Source organism: Siphateles boraxobius, unplaced genomic scaffold, assembly GCF_051911475.1.
Source record: "Siphateles boraxobius isolate OS27281-9 unplaced genomic scaffold, OSU_SipBor_1 9, whole genome shotgun sequence".
Taxonomy (NCBI): Eukaryota; Metazoa; Chordata; class Actinopteri; order Cypriniformes; family Leuciscidae; genus Siphateles; species Siphateles boraxobius.
This window is the reverse complement of record NW_027509219.1, coordinates 30,269,457-30,291,130: the sequence shown is the minus strand read 5'-3', so window position 1 is coordinate 30,291,130 and position 21,674 is coordinate 30,269,457. Positions and strand designations below refer to the sequence as shown.

General features: G+C 38.8%; 1 protein-coding gene across 3 annotated transcripts in view; it reads left to right on the top strand.

Moving 5' to 3' along the window:
- Window positions 1–3,071: 3,071 nt before the first annotated feature.
- The window catches only part of tjp2b (tight junction protein 2b (zona occludens 2)), a 106,514-nt gene continuing 87,911 nt past the window's right edge, over window positions 3,072–21,674 (top strand). For all 3 annotated transcript variants that reach the window (XR_013201087.1, XM_077223221.1, XM_077223226.1), the window contains exon 1: window positions 3,072–3,193. Coding sequence is in view for 2 of the 3 variants with exons in the window: in XM_077223221.1 (XP_077079336.1) it covers window positions 3,087–3,193 (107 nt within the window). In the remaining variant the exon portion in view is untranslated. The remainder of the gene's footprint in view (window positions 3,194–21,674) is intronic.

Sequence of the window (21,674 nt, the reverse complement as noted above, 5' to 3'; positions counted from 1 at the left end):
TGATTTTAGCAGCGATTAGTTCACAGCCTGACATCAACACAAGCAGATAATTGTCACCCATTTGCTTTTCAGCTTTTAGCGGTTGTAATGAAAGGAGTAATCATCACATCCTCAGGGTGCTCACTCTAATTAAAGAGGCAGAGTGTTGTGACAGGGTCACCTCTGTCAGTGGCATTGAACCAGGACAGATAGAGTCCAGTCCTGTGACTGCTTTCATGATACACACAGTAGCTCTGTCATCATTTACTGTGTTTCTGTTTTGCTTTAATTGCTTGTTGATTGAGTTGTATTCTTAGTTCACCCAAAAATGTTTTGTGTAAATTATTATATACATTTATATAACATTGCATCCTTCGCATGGGCATTTAATAATTTAGGATTTTCAATGTGAGTTAAATTTTGTTTTGGCCCATTTTACCAAGAAAACCTGCTTAATAATCAATCACATCTGCATATAAGACGTTTTTCACTTCAAGCCCTCGTTAACAATAATATATACCTTATAAAAGTTTATATACAAAAAACAGTAGTTATTAAGAATAATAGTTAAGATTGATGTGGTTTGGAATCAATATTTATATATATATATATAATTATATATACTTTAAAAAAAATTACATACAAATTTTGGTTGCCATTAAACAGCATTAACTCATTATAACAGTGCACCAAACCACTTTTGTAATAGCTACTGCTCATTTTGCTCTTTAATCACAATTATAGACCTTAGTCAGGGTAGTGCCATATTCAATTTTTGACAGAAATGAAAACAAGGCTGTGAGGGATACAAAAGCAGTTTGTTTGCTCTAGTCTCTTGTGATGAAATGTTATGCATACTGTAGATCAAATGTGTTAGGTGTTTAAAGGGCAGATTTTATTACCAAGAAGAAACACTTGGATTGCCTACTGTCACTGCAAATTCGCAATCTTAATGTGAGTTCATGCTGTATATTTCAGTTTACTTAAATCAAAGTCGTGCATGTGGAGAAATGACTCTGATGCATGAAGGTCTCCAATGTTCCTCAGCTGGGCGTCTGTAATGTCACAGCAGGAGCTCGTTGGTCAATGCTTAAGCTTCATATTTGCATGCCAATGTAAGTGCTTAATATTTCTAAGTGTCTCAGCATTGATTGATTTAGCAAAATCAGAGTTGCACATGTGCGAGCAGACTTGAGCCAAATGCACAGCCATGCTTTCATAATACTGCTGACTCCAGACCAGCTGACTCCTAGCAAGAGGATCATGACTTGTAATCAAATGAGGATGATCCCCACGCCAACACACACACACACACACACTCTCTCTCTCTCTCTCTCTCTCTCTCTCTCTCTGTCCTTTCCTAACCCCTTTCCATCTCTGTCTTTCTCTCCTTACTGTTGTTTGTGTTGTATATGAGATTGACCTTGTAAATATCCATGCAATGCTATGCATGTTATTGATCTGAATGAAGCTGGAAACACTTTTCAGGCTATTGGACGCATCCCCTTTTTAGTAGAATCGGTATTATTGCATTTTTGTGTCATTAGTAGTGGTTGCTATTACTGTTGCTCATAAATCAACCTTCAAGTTAAAGGCATAGTTCACCCAAAAAAGCTGAAATTTTCAGCCGCTATTACTCCAGTCTTCAGTGTCACATGATCCTTCAGAAATAATTATAATATGCTGGTTTGCTGCTCAAGAAGCATTTCTTATTATTATCATCCATGTTCAAAACAGTTGTGCTTCATATTTTTGTATAGAAACTAGCAACAAAAATTCTTTGATGTAAAGGAAGTTCACATTTTATTTACCTGATATATTTACTGCATCCTTGCTCAAAAGTATTAATTTATTTAAAAAAAAAAAACGTTTCTAATTCACTTAGAAAAGTGCTGCAATACCACATCTGTTCTTAAAGATATTTTGAAGAACGTTGGAACTTTGGCTTCCAGTGTATGGAATAAAAAAAATAAATTACATTCTCAAAATATCTACTTTTATGTTTCACGGAAGAAAGTAAGTCATACAGTTATTATGACAGAATTTATTTTGGATGAACTGTCCAGAACAAGTTGTGCACCTATAATTATATTATTCATTTAAGATTTTTTGAAAACCTACTAATCCTAAGCATGAATAATGCTTGGCCTTAGCATGTATCACTAGTAATTCTGAACAAATACGTTGTCTGGTCAGAGCTGCACGGCATATTCTCTAGCACCTAATGCAGTCATCCATGCATTAAGGATTATGGTTATTAAATCATAGCCTATTACTTCCTTAACATCATAAGCTTTTATGGATTTTTATGTGCGTGAGAAAATGCTTTCAAATCCTTTCATTGCCAACGGCTCATTGTGATACATCTGTGCAGCCAAAAACAGACCTATTCATAGAATTAATTCGTGGAATTTTTCCCCCATCTCACCTCGAGCTCTTTGACAGCGAATTCCCACTTTGTGCTTGTAACCAACGCTTAATCCGTCCACACAGACTACCATCGAGTAATTTCATTTCCAAAGCTCACGCTGGCTCAGTGCCTGCAACCCTGACAAGTGATTACTCTTCCTAATTTTTTTTACTTTGTGTTACACGTGGCCGAGGCTGTGCGTACCATGCGCATACACTCATTTGTGTTTAACTAGGCCTGGTTGAGCTTATAATCACGCTTTTAACCACGTCCATCCCAATTCGCCCCATCCATAGCTGTTCATTTGAATGGGAGAAGAGTGGGAACGGGGAGGGAGGCTGTTGTCTTCCAGGGTCATTGTTAAACTCACGTAAGGGCTTTTTGAGCCGCAGTTACGGATTAAAGAGAATGGAGAATCTGTATTATCTCCATGGGCTTAGTAACACAATTATCCCTCTAGTCCGTTTTCATTCGTCTAATGTTATAAAGGTCTTCTCTGAATTATGTAAGGATAACAGCCACACAAATTATTGTCTTTTCCCTTTTTTAAAGATAAAAGACATGTATGGACAAAGTCGGTGCAGAGCCACAAATGTAGAGGAGCGTGTCATGGTGGGGTTTTTTCCTCGTGACCACACAAACATCCACTCATCCAGGTTGAGTGTTTTGGCATTGGTGACTGAACCACATCGCCGAGATGAAGTGCAAGAAGTTTTTTACTGTCATGCAGGCGGCTGTTGGCATTGTGCCGCTCAACAAACGAGAATTCCTTCCTCCCCCTCGAAGACTCTGGAAATCTTGCGAGTAAGTGTGTATGTTTGTGTTAGTCTGTTTGTGTGTTTAATGGGCAGGTGAGCGCTAATGAAAATAAAAGATGGCTTGATGCCGGGAGTCACACCTCACAGAAGTGCTGATGTGGTTATTTTTGGATTCTATTTATAGCATAGATCATGTTTATTTTTTTCATGATAATGAATTCTCCATGGAGAAAAAAGACAAATACTGTTTTCCCGCCAGAGCGCTGTTGGTTTAATATGAGATGGAATTCTGTGACCTAATGGGCTGCTGTATTTCATTTCGAATGAACAATGTAGTAATGAAATATAAGACCGTACATGCCTTAGAAGAACCATTTTTGTATTTTGTGTGAAGAACATTTGAATTATCTAAAAATCCCTTTTCCACTTTAAAAAATATTTTGTGTAATGGAAACGTTCAGTGGGCGTCAAAGGTTATTCATTGAACTATCGGCCCCAATAAAGAACCTTTAGTTTTGTGTATGGGCTGATTTTATTTTTGTTAATATTAATTTCTTGCTTCAAAGCTTTAATGTTTGAAAAGTTTACCACGCTGCATCCCAGGAGTGAAAATGGAAAGCGTTCTCATAGCGGTTCAGTTCTTTTGCATTTATGAAGAAAATCTGAGTGATTCTTAACATTAACATATTGTAAGTTGGAGCCAATGTGTTGCAATGTGGTTGTTAAGGCAAGTGTTTTTTAGTATCTTTCTGTGTGGTTGTTTATCGTCTCAATAGTCACAATAGTCCACCAAATCTCTATAATAATCTAGTCTAGATATGATTCGGTCACTATTGAAGTCGAAACCAATGGTTCTCAACCAGGGGTCATGGTCCACTGGGGGCCATAGCAAACTTTCAAGTGGGCGACAGGATGATTTGAACGTATTTAAATTAATACATTATTATCAATATATTAAAATTAATATAAAAAAATTAAAATAATGGAAAACGTAAAAGGTTGACAACCTAAAAACAAGGTAGCCTATCATTCTATTTTGACAAGGAATCAATTTTGTTGACACTAAAATTAACATTCTTCAGGGAAATCATTTTGAATACTTGAATCAAACTTTTTTCGAATGCTGACAATTTCTGGTTTATCAAGCATCACCATCGCTGTATGTGACCAGATACATTATATATGTAAGGGATAATGTAGAGCGAGGCGGTTGTTATAGCGAATACAACCCCGACAGGCTGATCAGGACACTGACGCGAAGCGGAGGGGTCTTGAATCAGCCTGAAGGGTGTCGCCATGTAATAAATATATATATATATTTATACGCTTATAGAGTTGCCGAATGCCTCTTTAAGCAATTGCTGAGTGATGTGCTGTGATGAACAATAGAAATGAAGACAGCAGAGGTCACATGATCCTGTCAGATTGTAGAAGCCTATACGCTGATTTCATGCAGCCGCCATTTTGAAATCGAAAGTGAAAATTTTCTTCCCACCAGAGCCTCACTTTCGATTTCAAAATAACGGCTGCGTGAAATCAGCGTATAGGCTACTACAATCTGACAGGATCATGTGACCTCTGCTGTCTTCATTTCTATTGTTCATCGCAGCACATGACTCAGCAATTGCTTAAAGAGGCATTCAGCAACTCTAGTTATTTCTTTGCTGATTTTCACTTTTGTTGTCGCATGTTTTTTCAACGAGCTCTCCTTACAGCTGTGAGGTGTATATTTCACATAATGTCGTAAAAAAACTCACTTGCGGCACCCTCCCCCCCTTTCTACCGCTGCTCATGTGCATTTGTTATTATCGGAGCTGGCCAACTTTATCGTGTGGAGCTATGTCTACCGAGGTGGGTAATACATCATACACATTGAGGGCGGCGTGTGTGTTTATGTCGAATTGCCGTAAAGCAATTTGTGTTTCTCGCTCGTTCTCGCTTCTCACAAGACTTCCTTTTTCCAAATTACCAGGACGTTAGTCCCCATGTTGCAAGGTTGGTTGTCCGCCTAGGAACGCTGGGGGAAGCAGGGAAAGTCACCATTCTCACCAGAACAGGTTATTAAACCATCCAAATGATTTCTAAACGGTTTTATTAAGTTGAAATAGTTGCCGAATGCCCCTTTAAAGGACAAGTTCGGTATTTTACACTTAAAGCCCTGTTTTAAGATTGTTTCTGATGAAATAGAACGGTTAAGATTGAAATTTGGACGTGAAACTCACCGAGTGGTCTTGGGTGTTCACTGATATGCTCACACAAAAATCGCTGCAAAAGATGCTTTCCAACAGGTGTTTTACCATTCGTTGTAAAACTGTGGACCTATTTTTCCAAACGCCTCACAACCGGACATTCTTCCGTTGAGATCTTGAATAATAGACACTCCGGCCAATTTGGTGGCGATAATGCACCTTTGCCAATGTTTGGATAGCGTAGCCTACGATACCGCGACTGCATGAGACTACAGAAAGAATGCAAACAACCCCATTTCCGTTTCCGGCGGCGGAGTAATAACGTACCTCACAGAACATCCAATACAAGTCAATGGAGTTGGATGATAAAACCTGTTGGAAAGCATCTTTTGCAGCGATTTTTGTGTGAGCATATCAATAAACACACAAGACCACTCGGTGAGTTTCACGTCTTTGTAAACTAAAGTTTAATGCGTTTTATGAATGATTCTTCCAGTGCTCCATGAAACCATTGTGACGGTGGGGGGGTGCTAATACAGAAACCGAAAATTCTCGGGATAGCAGCATTTGTCCAAATTTCAATCTTAACCGTTCTATTTCAGAGAGCGTTTACATTGAAAAACAATGGAAAAGTGGCGCAGTGGAATGGAAAAATGCGTTCTGTGTGAACGGGCCTTTACTGTTTTTATTTTTATTTTTTATCTTTGATCTGAAATAAACGAGTCTTGGTGAGGATAAGAGACTTGTATGTGTCAACACCCCTTAGAAATGAATAGTTCAACATTAAAGGAAATCATTTATCCACGGTTATGTTGTTCCACACCTGAATTACTTTTTCTTTCTTAATTTAGAATACAAAATAAGATATTTTGAACGACCCAATTTACTTTATTATTATTATTTATTTTATGTAATCGATACAAAAAACATAACCGTTGAATTATCAGCACTCGGTTGCCTTGCATGTTTTTTACAACTCTGTAAGAGTGTGTTTGTGAAAAGAAATGTTGCGTGTGTTCTTAATCCTCTATGTCACATCCACATGCTGAGGAAGATTTACACAGAGACTCCCTACAGCGCGCAGAGGACTGACTGTGTTATTGGATGCATGTTTATGTGTGTGAGAGGGGCATGTCAGCTAGAATCAAGGCTCAGGACCCTCTGTGTGTGTGTGTGTGTGTGTGTGTGTGTGTGTGTGTGTGTGTGTGTGTGTGTGTGTGTGTGTGTGTGTGTGTGTGTGTGTGTGTGTGTGTGTGTGTGTGTGTGTGTGTGTGTGTGTGTGTGTGTGTGTGTGTGAGGAGGACAATTGCCATTGGCTGGCCGGTTCGGGGCTGCACCTGTTGTGTGTGTGTGTGAGAGTGTACGGAGCGCACAGGTCCTGCGCTAGAGAGTGGAGGAAACACTCTCTCTCTCTTTCTCTTTCTCCTCGTCTCTCCCATTCTTGCCTCACTCTTCGCACTGACAACATCCAGGGACCCAAACCTACTCTTCTTCTACCCTTCTTCTCTCAGCTTCAACTCTTTAATTCTGTCCATCTATCCGTCCCTCTTAAGCCGTCACCATGCGTGTGGGAATTTCAGGCTTCATTACGGATATCCTCAGCACCTCTAGCAACATCTGCTTCTGTTGGACGGAGGGAAAGGTAGAAGGATCCCTCTTCTCTCCTCAGGAGAGCAGGAGAGGAACTTTACTTCTTTAACACTTTGTCTTTCTCTTTGTAATGCGCTGCTTTCGTTTTTAGTTGACTTGAAGGAACCTAGTGGTTTTGGAATCATATTTGAATGAGTGTTTTCTTGGCAAGCAGGGGTGTTTTGATGTGTTTAGCGGCGGCAGCTCGCTGCCACAACATGTGTCCATCGAGAGCGGGAAGATAAAGAGACAGGGAGAGAAACCTCTAGACTTATGACAAATAACTCTGAGGCAGACATCTTGATGACACTTCTGTCATGTCAGAAACCAGACTGACAACTTTAGATGGAGTTTATTCAGTATTGTGTTGTGTTACGTTGCATAAAGGCATAGTTCACCCACAATATGACAATTCTGTCATCAAATACTCATCCTCATGTTGTTTCAAATGTTTACGCTGCTCATGTCCATATAATGAAAGCAAATTGGGACTGGGGCTGCCGTGATCTGAAAAAGTATCAAAAAAGTATGATAAAAGTAGTCCATGTGACTTAATGCTGTAGTTCAAGTCTTCTGGATATGGTAGGTTTGTCTAGTTTTGTCAAATCATTTGGTGCTTTGGCCTAGATATAAATAGCTGACACTAGATAACCAGATAATGTCATAATTGTTTTAGAAATATGACCTATAAAATACATATTTTGTAATATAAAATGTTATAATTTATATTTATATTGTATTATATATACTATATTTTCTGATATGTCTTGCCATTTTTAGGACCATTAAGTTTTTTTCATTGTGAATTTTCATGACCCCATGAAAATCAGTTAGAGTTGCATGGCTTTTAGTTCAAGTCTGTTAGCTTTTGGTTTTCTATATGCTAGTGTATTAAAAAAAATTGGCAAAACTAACTTAGATGTGCACAATTATCATTTACCATCTTTCTCTTCTAAAAAAAACATTTTTTGTAGCAACGAATGGCTAACCGCGGTTCAAATCTCGTTCACATTCACATTCAAATATCTTGTGTCAATAAGTATTGCGACAGGTTTGACATTAGATACATCAATTGATTATGCATGTTTCATCATTGACGCCAAACCTGAATGTATGTGCATTTTAATGTTTTCATTTCTGCTCTTTTAAATTTTGTGTTTATGGCTTTGGGGACATTGTATGTCTGTTCATATTTGACAGCTGCTGTATCTGGTGTGTGGTGTCGGCTCAGAAGTGCTGAGGATCATGGGAATGATATGTTTGGTGCCTCTTTCACAAGTCAATGTTTCTTTGTGACCTTGGAGGAGAAAACAGCAAGTGTTGACAAGCGATAAATCCACGCTGACCACCCGGTGACAGACATTCATGTACTTTTATTTGCTTTAGAGTCCTACGTACAAGATCCTAGATCTGCAAAACTGTCATTAAAAATTAAATAAAGAGCAAAATTGATGTTTTCACATCACACTGCTAGCCTACTTTCCTGGCATTTTTCACTCTGCTTTTAAAGGGCTGTAATTAGAGTCAATAATTGAATAGCACATCATAACTGTGTCACCAGTAATTCTGTTTAAACAATGTTGCTTTAATTACGTCTAATACATGTTTGTGTGTGGGTTTAAGTGGAGGCATTTTCCCTCCCATCCCAAACGCTGTGAATCTCCCAGCTCAAGGTGAGTGGGAGGACGTATGTCTTTTTCTAATCAGTCCTGGACGTGTTACGACATCACTACGTCAGATTAATGCTTCCATATTGATTGATCAATTTGGATGTGTAGATCTATGACCGTGATGTAGCAGGCCAGCTTAACTCATCCAACACTGTTTATTCCCAGCGGTCCAATAGATTGTTCTGTCTTGAGAAAGCTACAGTACTATTCTGCATAATGGAGCACCAAGCCCATTCCTAGCTATCTCTGCCTAACATATTCAAGGATATATGATTGGAAGTGGCATATTTAAAAAAAAAAAAATTATATATATATATATATATATATATCTTTTTTTCTTTTTTTTTTTAAATGACCTTTATGAAATGCCATATGTGTTCAAATGAAATGGTGGTAGACTGTTCTTGCCGTTTTCTTATTGTTATCAAATCTGGGTAAAATCAGATGACAAGAACTGGGCGATTTTGGGATGTTGTCTTGTTTGAGATGTTGTATTGTCCATGTATACTAGTGTCAGAATGCCTTAAAGCTTATTGAAAATGTCGTTCAAGGACATTTAGAGTCCCACAGGTGTATTGGTTCACCAAAATAGACTGTTCTTTGTTTTAAGCATTGGAAAAGATTGCAACATCTGCAAAATGCAAATGAACCCAGAGCCGAATAGACTTTGCATCGATCCCGAATGACCCTGTGAAATGTTTTTTTAACATTAGTTAATCTGCTTGTAATATCTAAAAACTGAAAATAATTAGCAATAGCATGTCCATGTTGAATGGGATGGCTGATATTCACTGACGTTTTTGCTCAAGGCTAAAATGTTTGAAGCCTGCAGGACGGCAATCATGTGTCCCGTTTTTAGGATGCCGAGCTTGTCCACGGGCGTCAATATGTGTCAGGTCACTGTGGTTGCGCGAGCATCAGTGTTCAGTAAAGTGAACCCATTTGGAACAGACAAGCTTAAACATGTTTTCGTTACTTAAATTTTGATGGGCACGTAAATAATTGATGTCATTATAATGAATGTTAAATGGAGTGAAGTGCACAATGAGGTCGCGGTTCGTTTCAAGCTAGATTTTGGAAATCAGTTGCAGTTTTCTCCTTGAAATAAATTGCTTATAGCAAATAGCAAAAAAAAAAAGTAATGTTTTTCTCATTACTGTCATGTTAAAATCATTGTAAATTAAGTTATTTTTTATAATCTAGATTAATTATATTTATTTTGGGAATTTGCTCATTTACAGCCTGTACTATGACGTTCACACAATGCCCTTTAACCTTTGTATATTTAAAGGGCACATGTAAAGGTTGCACACTTTCATAAGAATGAACAAATACTGAGTCACATGATGAGTCACATTAATGTGTTCTCCTGTGCTCTGCTGACTATTATTTAATAACGTATTTTTCATATTGATATACTCGATAAATCTTATTGCTGGGAAGTAATTTGCCGTTTCCAGAATTATGTCACATTTCTTATGCAGGGTGGTCATGTTTAATATATTCATGTGGGGGATATGACATTCTGCTGTATTTTATGGTAAAGATTAAAAAGATTTAAGTGCGTCAGTGTCTTCCCGGCGGGCAGCTCTGTGATGCAGCAAACAGCGTCTGACCTATGACCTATGACCTATGATCCTTCCAGCTGTTTTGATAACAAGAAATCAATCTATTATCAGTCACATTCATTTTAAAGGCAGTTGCTCGGCTAGCATATACAGTTCTGGAAGTATGCAACCTGCATACTAGTGAAAATACCATTTTACCAGTCCGTTTTATTTTTTTAAGGGCTCTCCAGAAATAATCAGAGACTTTTTATCCTTTTTGATTGCCATTTTGTCAGGACAACATTGTCTAAAATCTAATCAAATATTTTTTAATTACATATTTGCAATGAATTATTATGAAAATGATTATTATTTTAATGTATGTGTTTTGTCACAATGCATGTACACAATGCATGGAGAAAGATGCCTTTGAGAGTGTAATAATGCTGAAGCTAACCAGCTAAACCCTGTCCTCAGAGCAAATCCCTCTATACTGTTCTACTGTTTTTAAAGACTAGCTGGTAAAAAAGGTTCAACATGTGACCCGTGAAACACATGTATAGCGGAGGATCTTTCCGAGTTTTAGAGAAGACCCGCCCTCTCCAATTTTTTTTAAAAATGCACACGCGCCTATTAAATGTGTTGAGTGACCGAGGACTCAAGACATGATATGCAATAGAGAAGTAGCTTGTTGCATTTGTGTAATAAATACTATGGTGAACACATTGTAATTATCGAAAATGAACACACAAGGTTTTAGAATATTTCAGCATGATACCATTTACCATTTGGTCATAAGGCTACTTTAGAGAAATTGAGATGTTTAACGTACGCGGTGCATGACTTGTGCCAGGGCTAGCATCGCTAATCATAGCTTACATTAACTTTAACTAGCCGTGATTTTAAATGAATTTCTCCAAATAGCATGACAAACTTTACCTGTCTAGTAGAATCTTTGCGACTGCGGCATCAGTGGGAAGCACAACCTGTGCTTTTACCCAAGGGCGTAGATTTGGTTTGAACATTGGGGGGGTTGAAGTTTGGGTATGCCTCCTGATATTGTGATCATGGTATAAATAATGGGGGGGTTGTAATGCATAGATTTAAATATTGGGGGGGGTTATATCCCCCCCATCCCCCCCACAAATTACGCCCCTGCTTTTAGCGCACGCAAGCATGTGAAATATTCACCCAAAATCACTCTGGTCTTGTTTCTATATTCTGCGGCCTTTCTCTTCTTATCATACACTTCGTATAATTTTTTTCTCTTTCGACCCTCAGCCATTTTCAAAGGAATGGCTGAAACCGTAACTCATCACACATAATACACCTGAAAGTGCGCAGAAGGGACGAGCACTTACGACGGCCTTACTGTGAGAGACGCAATTCTGTCACTTTTTACACGCTCTCACGCCACACATCCCTTTTCTCATGCAGAGAAAAATCGCGAAGCAAAGAGAACACTGACACCGACAGACAAGACAGAGCAGGTTACTATCGATATGAAACAGATTCTCAGCTCTTAGATTCTGTCAGTTTTATTACAAAATTCAAACAATAAACACCGTTTTGGCGCTTGTAAATGTGACGTGAAAGAACGCTGACAGATCTCAGTTCAAGCGGCACGTGAACCAAACATCTGTTACTCTTTACTACAAACTTACCGAGATGTAATAAAATCGATCGATCAGTGTTTTTCAACCGCGGAAAGATGTCCATAAAACAGCTGGAGAACAACATATGCCACGTAACGTTATATTTACCTCAGGATGGCTTTTAATGACCCATAGCACGCATGTTAGTTAGACGCATTATAAAATAAAAAAACGCATTATATTTAATTTAAGTTAGTTTTAACCTTTAATAATACCAGCTGACAGGGCTCTCTGTATGTTTACAGCATTAGGTGATTTTTTTTTTTGGGAGAACAATTAACACATTAACGTATCTATTTTTAGATAGTAGTACGATAGTTCTTAGGTAGTAGTACGTAGCTACTACGTACCTATTTATCCAAAGGAATTTATATTGAATCAAGATCAGAATCAAATCACAAGAATTGAATTGAAATTGTGAAATTTGTGTTAAGCAATAATAAAAACAGTAGCAAACCAGTAAACTTAATAAAATTATGTTTAGTTACCAAATCATTTGACTATCACAATACACTTATTGTGATGCAAATTTTTTGTTTTTTTACACATCCGCCCCAATCCCAATCCACCCATTTTATTTTATGTTACATTTTCATTGTTTTCAAAGACAGGGCCTGTCCTCTTGTCTTTTTGGCTTGTTGTTTCTGATTGCACTTTAATGGAGATCAAATCCCAGAAGGGAATTTTAAAACAAAATAAAGTTAAAACTTGTTGTGAACAATTTCTTTGTCATCTACAGATTGATTTTAAGTACGTAGAGAAAAAAATCTATTTAATTCGTAAATCAGATTTTTTGTGAAAAAATCGGGGATTTTTTTTTTTAGGCCATATCGCCCAGCTCTACGTAGACATGATAATCAGTTAGTCTGGACTTTCTGACACTTTTTTTTAAAACTATTTCATTAATCCAGCATTTTTTTCATGTTTTAATAATAGAATAAATTAAATAGAAAGTACATATAAATCTAAAAACATAATTGACATGTGTTGTCTAATCTTGGGGTTTTCCTCTCTCTCTCTCTCTCTCTCCCTCTCTCTCTCTCTCTCTCTCTCTCTCTCTCTCTCTCTCTCTCTCTCTCTCTCTCTCTCTATATATATATATATACATATATATATATATATATGAAAATTACCATGCTGAGTATGATTAATCCAGTGTATAAATATGTTATTAATTATTAAATATATATATTTTTTTTTATTTTCCACAAACCGTAAACACATATGTGAAAAAGAAACAGCAATCAATTATCAATCATATTTTCAGTACGTTTTATTTCCTAAAATGTTGGAAATTCTGCCTATAAATAATGTTTTCTTTTTTGCCCCATCAGTCACTTTACTTCAACTGCTTTTACCATCAGCTCACCCCACGGTTATTATGAGTTGAACAGACTCTGAAAGAGTCGTTTGAATGAGTTTGATGTGCGGCAAATTCATGAATTGCTTGTGCCATCTCTCTGAGTTGTTAACCCAAGAACCACTTGTGAACGATTAGTTCAAACAGGTTTTGTGACCCGAATAAACCAACGAATTGAAAATTACAATTAAAAAAATTTACTCAAAAGATAAATTTGTTAATGAATCAAGCATTTATTAGACCCTTTTTGGTCCCACTTTATATTAAGTGGCTTTTGGTACTTTGTGTACTTACATATTAATTAATTAGTTGATACAATGGACTTATTGTGTACATACATGTTTTTACATTTTACTTATATTTTGAAAATACCTGCATGTAATTACAGCTGTAATTCATTTATGTAATTACATTTGTAATTACACAGTTGACCCTTCCCTTACACCTTAACCTACCCTTAAACCGAACCATACCACCACACCTGACCCTAACCTTACCAGTATCACATCTCAATAGCAGCAAAAGTGTTTTACAATACAACCTGAACACAATAAGTACATTGTACTTATTTTTCGATGTAAGTACATAGTACTTAAAGCCACTTAATATAAAGTGGGACCCACTTTTTTACTACATTGTAAGTAAAGAGATGCTGCAAGCTAGCTGGATTCACACCACAACTAATACTCAATAGTTTGTTTATCCGGCACAACATCAGTTTAGTAAATCGGATCCTCCCTTGGCATCTTTCCTCTTGTTTTCCAGCTCTCTCAATATCCCCACAGCTCTCGTCCTGATCACAGAGAAAAGGAGAGGTAATTAACCACAGACAGATGGTGGAGGGAACGGGACAAGCAGGCAGCATGGACACAATGCCCATAATTACTCTTTTCTGAACCGCTGTACTGAGAACACTGCAGGCCATCATTACATAATAACTGTATGGGTCAGACCTTGGCGGAAACACGTGGAGATGACACAACACTTTCTCAAGTCAGAAGGTGCGAACGAGGAATGATATATCATTTTCACTGTCTCACAAATGAAATGAGGGATTTATCCAGACTATTTGCAGTACTTGATTCCTCCCCCCTGTCAATCAAACGGCTCTTTCTGTGCAAACATTGCTGGAAATGTTGGCAAGTTGCATTGAGGAATGACACAAGGGAGTCTGGCTGGAGTTGGCACCGATATTCATGACTGGCATTTGGCTGTGAACCACTGCCCAGGTGCACTGCGGTGTCGCCGGAAGACGATTGGCTTTCTCAGCAGGTTACTGTACTTTGCAAATTGAATGTATATTTCAAGGACAAATACGTGCCCTTAATGTATCACCTGAGAAATTCGTTTTCCCTCTTGTTTTGCTAGGGCTGGCACTTTCTTAACGTCACATGTACACTGACATTCAAAGGTTTTTGAAAGAAGTCTCTTCTGCTCAACAAAGCTGCATGTATTTGTTCAAAAATATAGTAAAAACATTAATATTGTGAAATATTATTACATTTTAAAATAAATGTTTTCGATTTAATTCCTGTTTGTAATTTATCCCTGTGATGGCAAAGCTGAGTTTTCAGCATCATTACTTCCGTCATTCTAATATGCTGATTTAGTATTATTTAAAGCGGTGGTAAAACACGATTTCACTTTTCTAACTTTCGTTAGTGTGTAATGTTGCTGTTTGAGCATAAACAACATCTGCAAAGTTACAGCGCTCAAAGTTTAAAGCAAACGGATATATTTGTATTTAAAGAAATCAATTTCTAAGGACTACAGCAAACAGCCGGTAGGGACTACACGACATTCCTCCAGGGTTGCTGACATCAGTAAACCTAATAAACCCCTCCTCCGAGAATACTAAATAAGGGGGGCGAGGCCATTTTATATTGCGTTTGAGAAGAGTTGTTGTGGTACAGGAGTGTTGTTGCCGCCGCAATGTCGTCGAAACGCTGTTATTTTCATCTGGATTGCAGGTCCACTTCGTTCAGCCTTCCTAGGGTCGCGGGACTTAGGGATCAATGGTTAATAATTAACCAAATCTCGTTCTATGCTGCACATTTTACGGAGGAAATCTTCCACAATCTTGGCGAGTTCAATGCAGGATCCGCACAACAGCTTGTGCTGAAAGATGGAGCATTTCCAACTTCAAGAACAGAAGCTGTTGTTTACGGGCCACAACCTGTAAGTATGATTTATTTTTTGATTATTTTTCGATTCTACAATCGTTCTAAAAATACAAATGTAACGGTGGCATACAGTCAGTAACGATCACTATAGATCCGCAGTCTTTACTCAAACAAAATCCCTTTGAGGACTATAGTATAATTTGTTAGAACGATTACATGAAATTCTTGTTTATGAAGCTTATTTTTTTGTAATACTATAATAATTAGTACAATTAAATAACAGCGTATCTAAAAGGTAATGAGACAACAAAAAACAAACCTTTCTGAAACGTCGTTTAACAGCCGTTTCTTGAACAGGTTCTGCTCGATCATCTTCACTAACATTATCTGGGTCTGATTCGGGGCTCAAAGTGGTATTGTTTTATTGACGCCATCGTTTGTAATGCACCAAAGCACAAAGGCTACCGGTAAAGGTAAGGGGCGTGACGTTTCCGGAAAACGTGCACTAGTCGGTTAGCGAATCACAACACACTGGGCCAGCTAACCAATCTGAGCCCATTGCGTATTTTTGAGGGACTGGCTTCATAGAACCCGGAAACCATCAGACCGTTTTTATAAGGAGGGACAGAGCAGTGTAGAATAAAGGTAAAATATATGAAAAATAATGCAATTTTTTAAAAACGAAGCATGAACACATGTTACAGTGCACCCCACAAACACAATCAAGCCTTTGGAAAATGTGTTTTACCACCCCTTTAAAGGTGGGGTATGTGATTCTCTTTTTTGTCCATTTTTTCAAAATAACTTGAAATCCTATTCCTAACCCACTTACAGCCACTGAGTTAGAGGCACTGAAATGAAAATTAAGCAATTTAATCATGTGTGGAACGGGCAGGACTCGAAAAACTCCAACCAATCATTTCCAAGACCTCCTGGAATCATTGGACAGTAAGTTTGTCAATCAAACGGTCGTACCACACCCCCCTCCCCCCAGCGCGCATGACCCCCTTCGTGCACATACTCAAAGCTCGTGACGCATGCGCATCTCGTCAGTAAAGCCGGATCAATGATTAGTAGTAAATCGTCATTACAATCCCTCGCGCATCTGAGTTTTCGCTCGTGCATGATTGCGTGTCCATGTTCCTCGAATGGGTGGAGTCAGGGCCAGCGTTGGAGAAAAGAAGGTAGGACCATTTGAATTGGGTATTTTCAAAATCTTACGGTCGTTTTCCAAATCACATACCCCACCTTTAATTATCAGTTATTATTGGTGCTCCATTATTAATTATTAGTATCAATGTTGAGTATATTTGCTTAATAATGTTTGCTTAATATGTTTGTGGAAAATGTGATACTTTTTCAGGATTCTTTGATAAATAGAAATTTATTTGAAATAGAAATATTTTATAACATATAAATGTTGTTACTCTCACATTTAATGCATCCCTGGTGAATAAAATATTAATTTCTATTTATTTTTATTTTTTTATCTTACTTACCCCAAACTTTTAAATGGTAGTCTATTATGGTTTCCACAAAAATATTAAACAGCACAACTGTTTTTTGAGCAACAAATTATGGAGCTAGAAATGTGTCTTTCTGAAGGATCATGTGACACTGAAGACTGGAGTAATGATGCTGAAAATTCTGCTTTGCATCATTGGAATAAATTACATTTTAACATTGTATATTAACATAGAAAACAGTTTTTTTTATTGTAATAAACTGTGTTACTTTTTTCAAAAACATTAAACAATCTTAATTATACTAAACTTCTGACCGCCAGCGTAAATGCCCAAAGTAGAATATGATATAGCTTCCTTTGTGCATAAAAAAAAATACGTACAAATATTTGCATGACAGTTCGACTCTAACCATCCCTGAAAAGCATGTGGAGGCTTTCTTGTCAATTACTGCGCTGGGCTTCAAGGGGAAAAAAGTGAGAAGCTTGTATTATTTTGACAGGCCTGGCATGTAAATCCCTTTAGTCTGTGGGTCTGCTCATGCGTTAACAAACAGGGTTTAAAATTCAAATAGTGAGCAAAGTTATGCTGACATCTGTCCTCTTACATTGATTTCTGCACCCCACTGTGTATTATCTGAAGCATCTTTATGTCTATAGAGAGTTTAGGAGAAGTCTGTGTGTCTTTTGAAAGCATGCACTACCATTCAAAGTTGTAAAATTAAATTAATGCTTTTATTCAGCAAGGATGCGTTAAATTTATCAGTTTACAGTGAAGACATTTATTGTGTTAAAAAAGATTTCTATTTCAAATAAATGCTGTTCTTTTGAACCTTTAGTAGAAAGAATCCTGAATTATTTTATCATGGTTTCCACAAAAATATTAAGCAGTACAACTGTTTTCTACACTGATAATAATATGTTTCTTGATCACCAGATTAGCATATTATGATTTCTGAAGGATCATGTGACACTGAAGACTGGAGTAATGATGCTGAAAATTCAGCTTTGATCATGGGATTAAATTACATTTTAAATATTAAAACAGAAAACAGTTCTTTTGAATAGTAATAATATTTTATAATATTACAGTTTTTACTGTATCTTTGGTGAAAAAAATACAACCTTGGTGAGAATGAGAGACTTAAAAATATTACCAAACCGAAACTTTTGAATGCTAGTGTACTTATTGGACTTTTCTAGTACAGTTTGCCGCTTATTTTGTACAAGCAAAGTTTACTGTTTTTAAGTGCTGTTTATGGGTAGGACTATCTAAAATAATTCATACCACAATAAAAGATTAACAAGGATAAAAACTCAAATAATTGCAGCACAGAGTCGGGTTATGATGCGCTGTAAAGAAAATACTGACTTAATCAGCATGAATGTGTGTAGTGTTTTTCTATTATTTAAATATACCTTGCAAACTTTTTTGAGACTATTTTGACATTTTTGTGTGTAGTATACATCAGATAAACTGTGTAATCTATGGAAGCCTATTTCTGCTTCAGTAACAAATAAAACAAGTAATTGTGGCAAAGTTCAAAATCATTTGAGATTTAAAGTTGCAGTGATGAGAAATAAAATAGTTGCAAGTCATGGATTCAATTGCAAATAGCACTCATTCAGATGTCCTTGTTGGCAGAAACTGGTTTTGCTGTTATCATATGCATTTGTAAACGTGTGTATCGCTCAACAGAATTTTAGCATTTAGTCGTGTTATGTTATATGAAACTTGAAGTATCACTGACATTATGTTTTTCATCATAGTGGCACAGTGCCACAACACTATCATCAGTACTGCGCTTCAGTGCTAGGATAATTGAATCAGGACCTTGGAGGTGTTTTTCTATCATACTATGTCTGTCTGCCCCACCGTCTGTTTGAGAGTGTGTGTGTGTGTCTGTGTGTGTGTGTGTGTGTGTGTGTGTGTGTGTGTGTGTGTGTGTGTGTGTGTGTGTGTGTGTGTGTGTGTGTGTGTGTGTGTGTGTGTGTGTGTGTGTGTGTGTGTGTGTGTGTGTGTGTTGCGGCTGTTTTCATGAGTCAGAGCAGATGAGGCTCGGGTGAGCCCTGCGGGTCAGTTGAATAGGGGGGTGTCACATCAGAGTCTGATCTCCGCTGTCAGTTCGAGATTGATGTCTGGCCGTGACATTGCCAACTCAAAATCCCCTCTCACACACAGATCTGCTGGCATCCGGGAATACAAAAATACACACATCGCTCTCTGAATTCAAGAGTTCTGGGGTGGATTTTTGTACACACTGAGGTTGAAGGATCACTGTCACTTGATCTGTCACTCAGACACACACACACACACACACACACACACACACACACACACACACACACACACACACACACACACACACACACACACACACACACACACACACACACACACACACACACACACACACACACACACACACACACACACACACACACACACACACACACACACACTCTATAACTGTTTTTTATTGTCTTCCATCTCTGACAAGAGGTCAAATAAGGGTTAAGTTTTGTCCTTAGTAAATCCTCTTATAATAATGTATGAGTGTATATGTGTATCTGCTCCGCACTGAGATTATCTGATGTTGTATGATCGCATTATCTCTGTGTATGAGTATGTACTCCCCTCTCACCTCATCTTTGTGCCCTATAAATGTGAATTTGTGGCCCAGCGAGATCTGTTCACGTATACCTACTAGAAGTGGGCCGGTACGCATATCTGTATTTTAATGTGTAACATAACACTCTGTGAGGGTTAGGTTTAAGAGGTTTAGGTTTAGGGATAGAATATACAGTTTGAACAATTTAGAAATCATGGAATGTCCCACTTAAACACGTAAAACCAACGTGTGTATGAGTGTGCTGACTCAAAAAGCAACATGAATTTCATTGCATTAAATAACAAAATATAATATAATAATATCAAACCAAGTGACTTGCAGTGAATTATGCAACTGGTTGTTTTAAATGATAAAACATTAGACATACTGCACATTGATACACACATTTTCTGTAAAGCTGCTTTGAAACAATATATATTGTTAAAACCACTATAAAAATGAACTTGACTTTGAATATCGTTCAAATATCGTATTCAAAATGATGACCAAAAGGATTATGTGTCACGGTTTTTGAATCGGCTCTCTCACGCTGATGTGTCTGCGTGAGTGTATTGTGTGGGTGTGGTTACTCATTGTGCTGATTAAGTGTCACCAGCTGTCTTCCATTCCAGTTCCCTTTATATACCCAGCATATTCTCTCCCTTGTTGTCAGATCGTTGTGGTTGTTCCCCGGTGTGTTTCCTGTACTCGTGCCTCGTCTGCTGTTCCTCGCCTGCTGTTCCTCGTCTTCTGTTCCCCGTCTGGAGTTTCGTTCGTCGTGTCGTCTGGATGTTCGTCTGTTCGTCGTGTCATCTGGATGTTCACTTTCCCTGGGATTCACTCGAGCACGTCATCACCTGTTTTCCACCGGATCGCCATCTCGTCCCTGCTTCACTGTCCATCTGAGTGTTGTCCCCGACTTGTGCCTGCTTCATTGTTTCCGTCCATATAATCCATTAAACTGAGTTTTACTTGCATACTGCATCCTGCTGTTTATTCCCTCACAGAACGATCTGACCAACCATGGATGCAGCAAGTTCATCACAGCTCAACGATTTCATCGCTCACAGTATCTCACGTATGGACCAACAAGCAGAGAATATCTCGGGCACAGGTCGTGCGGTGCAAGCACTCGTGAAGCAGGTGTCCGAGCTCACCCAACAGGTACAACTTTTACAGACTCCCACTGCGCCCCCCACACCGTCCGTTCCCCCCCCACCGATGCCTGCAGCAGTTGAGAGACCAGAGCCACGCCTACCCACACCAGAGGGATATTCCGGTGAACCGGAGTATTGCAGAGCATTCCTCACAAGATGTTCTATGCATTTTGCCTTACAGCCACGCACTTTCCAGAGCGAACAGACCAAAGTAGCCTTCGTGCTAACCCTGCTGTCAGGGAGAGCAGCACTTTGGGGAACGGCGGTGTGGGAGAACGGAGACGACTGCTGCACCTCGTTCCAGGCACTCTCCGAGGAGATGAAGAGGGTTTTCGACCGTGCAGTGGCGGGTAAGGAGGCGGCCAGATTACTCGCCGAACTGCGACAGGGAGAAGGCTCGGTGGCGGACTACTCTATTCGGTTCCGCACCCTGGCCGCAGAGTGCCGTTGGAACGAGGAGGCGCAGTGGGATATGTTCCTGCATGGGTTGGCTGACCGCGTTCAGAGGGAGATATACGCGATGGACTTACCCGAGACACTGAACGGACTGGTGGAACTTGCGCTGAGAGTGGACTCGCGCCTGAATCGTGTGACCAGACTGACGCGCCCCAGCCGTTTCCAGTCCAGCCCGGAAGACCACCGGCCCGGTGGCGCGAGCGCGGTCAGCCCCGCATTCGACCACGAACCCATGCAGGTGGGGAGAGCTCGGCTTTCCCGGGAGGAGAGGGAGAGGCGGAGATCCCAGGGACTCTGTCTCTACTGTGGCCGGGCAGGTCACTTCATCCACTCCTGCCCGGTAAAAGAGCAAGCCCGGTAGTAAGTATGAGGCTACTATCGGGTGGGATCTCCGCCGAGAAGACCTCATCACCATCATCAACCCTCCTCCCGGTAAGACTGAGATGGCGACAGTCGACGCACTGCACCAACGCACTACTGGATTCGGGAGCGGAGGGTAATTTCATGGACTTCACACTTGCACTTAAGCTTCAGATTCCCGTCACTCCTCTTTCGCACCGGATTACAGTCAACGCACTCAATGGTCAAGAACTTCCTCTTATTACACATGCTACTGAAGACATTACCCTAATCACTTCTGGAAATCACACAGAACTCATTTCATTTT